Raw genomic sequence first — 3021 nt, 5'->3', positions numbered from 1 at the left:
TATTTTTACCAAACGATTTAAAATCAGTCCGTTGGCCGATAATACAAACTGCGGGAAACTTTCCCTAACACATGGAATAAGAGTATTTCCTCAAATGGAATTTCTGTATTTTTGTGATATATATTAAACTACTTAATTACATTTTTTTCTTCATCTATCAACAAATTAATGGATCAGGAGTATTACACGTTGCTCCAGATTTTCAATACGGATCAATGATCAGTGAATTTGTGATGATATTTCTGTGTCCGTTTCTACTGTGATTAATGTGTTTGCATCTTCAGAACTATTACTTAAACACTTGTTAATAATATCTTTAATATATTGCAAAAATACATAATCACATATTATATAATTTATTAACAATTAATTGTTTGTAATAGTGTTACATTTAAATTAGTATTTGACATGGATCTACATGCAGGTGAAACCATATGGATAGTTATTTAAGTTATTTAAGAGATGGAAGTCCTAACAAAATGTAATGAATAATACAAAATTACATGATAAAAAAATTGAAGGAGTTTGTCCACAACTTTTAATTATTTTTATTTAAAATTGTATTCTATTCATTCAGAATATTTTTTCTCCATTTTAAGAGCAAACAAACAGCTTGTATTGGAGGAGCCCAGAGCAAGCGCGGACAAAGTCCTTCTGCAGGGATCAGAAGACCTAGCGATGGCCACCCCACCCAGCTCGTTCCCCCAGGAGCCCCTCACCCCGCCCAGGCCCAACCACTCCCTCAAGCCCAACCAGGTGGGGCAGGTGGTGCTGTACGGGGTGCCCATCGTCTCCCTGGTGATCGACCACCAGGAGCGCCTGTGCCTGGCGCAGATCTCCAACACGCTGCTCAAGAACTACAGCTACAACGAGATCCACAACCGGCGGGTGGCGCTGGGCATCACCTGCGTGCAGTGCACCCCCGTGCAGCTGGAGATCCTGCGCCGGGCGGGCGCCATGCCCATCTCCTCCCGCCGCTGCGGCATGATCACCAAGCGCGAGGCCGAGCGCCTCTGCAAGTCCTTCCTCGGGGAGAACGCGCCGCCCAAGCTGCCCGACAACTTCGCCTTCGACGTGACGCACGAGTGCGCGTGGGGCTCCCGCGGCAACTTCATCCCGGCGCGCTACAACAGCTCGCGCGCCAAGTGCATCAAGTGCACCTACTGCAACATGTACTTCTCCCCCAACAAGTTCATCTTCCACTCGCACCGCACGCCCGAGGCCAAGTACACGCAGCCGGACGCCGCCAACTTCAACTCCTGGCGCCGACACCTGCGGCTGTCCGACAAGACCCCGCCGGACGAGATGGTGTTCGCCTGGGAGGACGTGAAGGCCATGTTCAACGGGGGCAGCCGGAAGCGGGCGCTGCCCTCCAGCCACTGCTCCTCCTCCATGATGGGCTCCGGGAAGAGCAGCTCCGTGCTGCCCCACATGATCAACCCCGGGGAGCTGGGGCAAAAGCGGAGGTGTTTCGAGGACGACGACGAGGACCACGACGCCAGCAGCCTGTCACCCCACAAGAGCAGCGCCCGCAGCTACCCCGTCATCCCCGTGCCCAGCAAGGGCTTCGGCATGCTTCAGAAGTTCCCCACCACCTCGCTCTTCCCCAACCCCTACAGCTTCCCCGCCTTCGGCCTGTGCCAGCAGCAGAAGAAGGACGACGGCGGCGACGCGGCGGCCGCCGGACAGAAGAACACGGGCCTCTCCGGTCTGCTCTGGCCCGCCCGCAAAGACGCTTTCTACTCCCCCTTCTGCATGTTCTGGCCCCCGAGGGCCGCCGGGGGCATTCCGGTGCCCACCTACCTCCAGCCCCACCAGCCCAACGCCCTCACCTCTCTCGCCGACAACCCCTCGCTCAGGCAGGCCTTCCTGGACCTCTCAGAGCAAGCGGGCGAGGCGGCTGCTGGGGCCGGTGGACTGGGCGTCGGCGGCACGACGACTCGGTCGGGGGGCCTCTTCGACAGCGACTGCCTGCCCCTGCCCACGGGCATCAGCGTGACCTCTGACCTCAGGCCGGCGTCCGAGAGCTGGCTCAAGCTGCTGGACGCCCCGTCTCTGCAAGCACGCAAGGCCAGCTACCACTCCGCGTTCCGGCCAGTCGTCAAGGACACCACCACGGAGAGCATCGCCAAGCTCCACGGCAACCTGGAGGAGTTTGGGTCGTCGGGCCGAGCGGCGGAGCAGGCCCACCTGTCCCCCGGCACCAGCTGCAGCTACCAGAGCGAGAGCGGCGAGAGCGACGAGGAGCAGGAGGTGGACGTGGAGACCAAACAGGACGAGGAGGAGGAGCAGGAGGAGTTCAGCGTGCGGCCGCTGCTGTCCCAGCAGCCCTTGCACCTCCGTGGCCTCCTCCCCGACAGCGCGGGGGAGAGGAGTAAAGGGCCGGGGCCGTTCCCAGCCGCCGTCGCCCCCGACAACGCGGACGACAAGCCCGGCCTGCCGGCTGTCACTCCGCCGCCTGCCACTCTCAAGGTCCCAAGCCCCATCCACGCCTCGCTGGAGGACATGCCGCCGTACAAAAATGTAAATATTCCCTGAAGGCACTTTAACTAATTATTATTTAAATGCATCCACGGAACCGGGGGCGGGCTGATCTATATGCATAACGAGATTGATAGCCTGAGCTCCCTGCAGAAATGAAATATTCACTGCGCTTTGATCCCCCCCCCCCCTAATAAGCAGACGTGTTTTGTTTAATGGCGACATTATGTTTGCTCTCCTTCTGTCAGCGGCACCTATTAGTCCTTTTAATCTTTAACCTGTCGACACTACATTAACCAGGGGAGCGCCGGGAGTCCCCCTCGCTCGCAGCTATTACAAGGGGGAGAGGGAGAGGGAGAGAGAGAGGGAGAGAATGAGGGAGAGAGAGGGAGAGAGAATGAGGGAGAGAGAGGGAGAGAGAGAGAGAGAGAGAGAGGCAATTTAGCATCCTTGTAACACGCCAGGTTGAACACACACAAAGTTACTAGTCTGTTAACGCCACTCAATTGTCCTGTTTTTTGTGATGGCGGCGGGCGTTCA

General features: G+C 56.1%; 1 protein-coding gene across 1 annotated transcript in view; it reads left to right on the top strand.

Moving 5' to 3' along the window:
- Window positions 1-615: 615 nt before the first annotated feature.
- The window catches only part of skor2 (SKI family transcriptional corepressor 2), a 7739-nt gene continuing 5333 nt past the window's right edge, over window positions 616-3021 (top strand). Inside the window, exon 1 of the mRNA XM_042709406.1 lies at window positions 616-2523. Coding sequence (XP_042565340.1) covers window positions 679-2523 — 1845 coding nt within the window. The 5' untranslated portion in view covers window positions 616-678. The remainder of the gene's footprint in view (window positions 2524-3021) is intronic.

This window comes from Clupea harengus, chromosome 12, assembly GCF_900700415.2.
Source record: "Clupea harengus chromosome 12, Ch_v2.0.2, whole genome shotgun sequence".
In the NCBI taxonomy this organism is placed as follows: domain Eukaryota; kingdom Metazoa; phylum Chordata; class Actinopteri; order Clupeiformes; family Clupeidae; genus Clupea; species Clupea harengus.
Note: the sequence above shows the minus strand (reverse complement) of the source record. Positions and strands in the feature narration are given on the sequence as shown.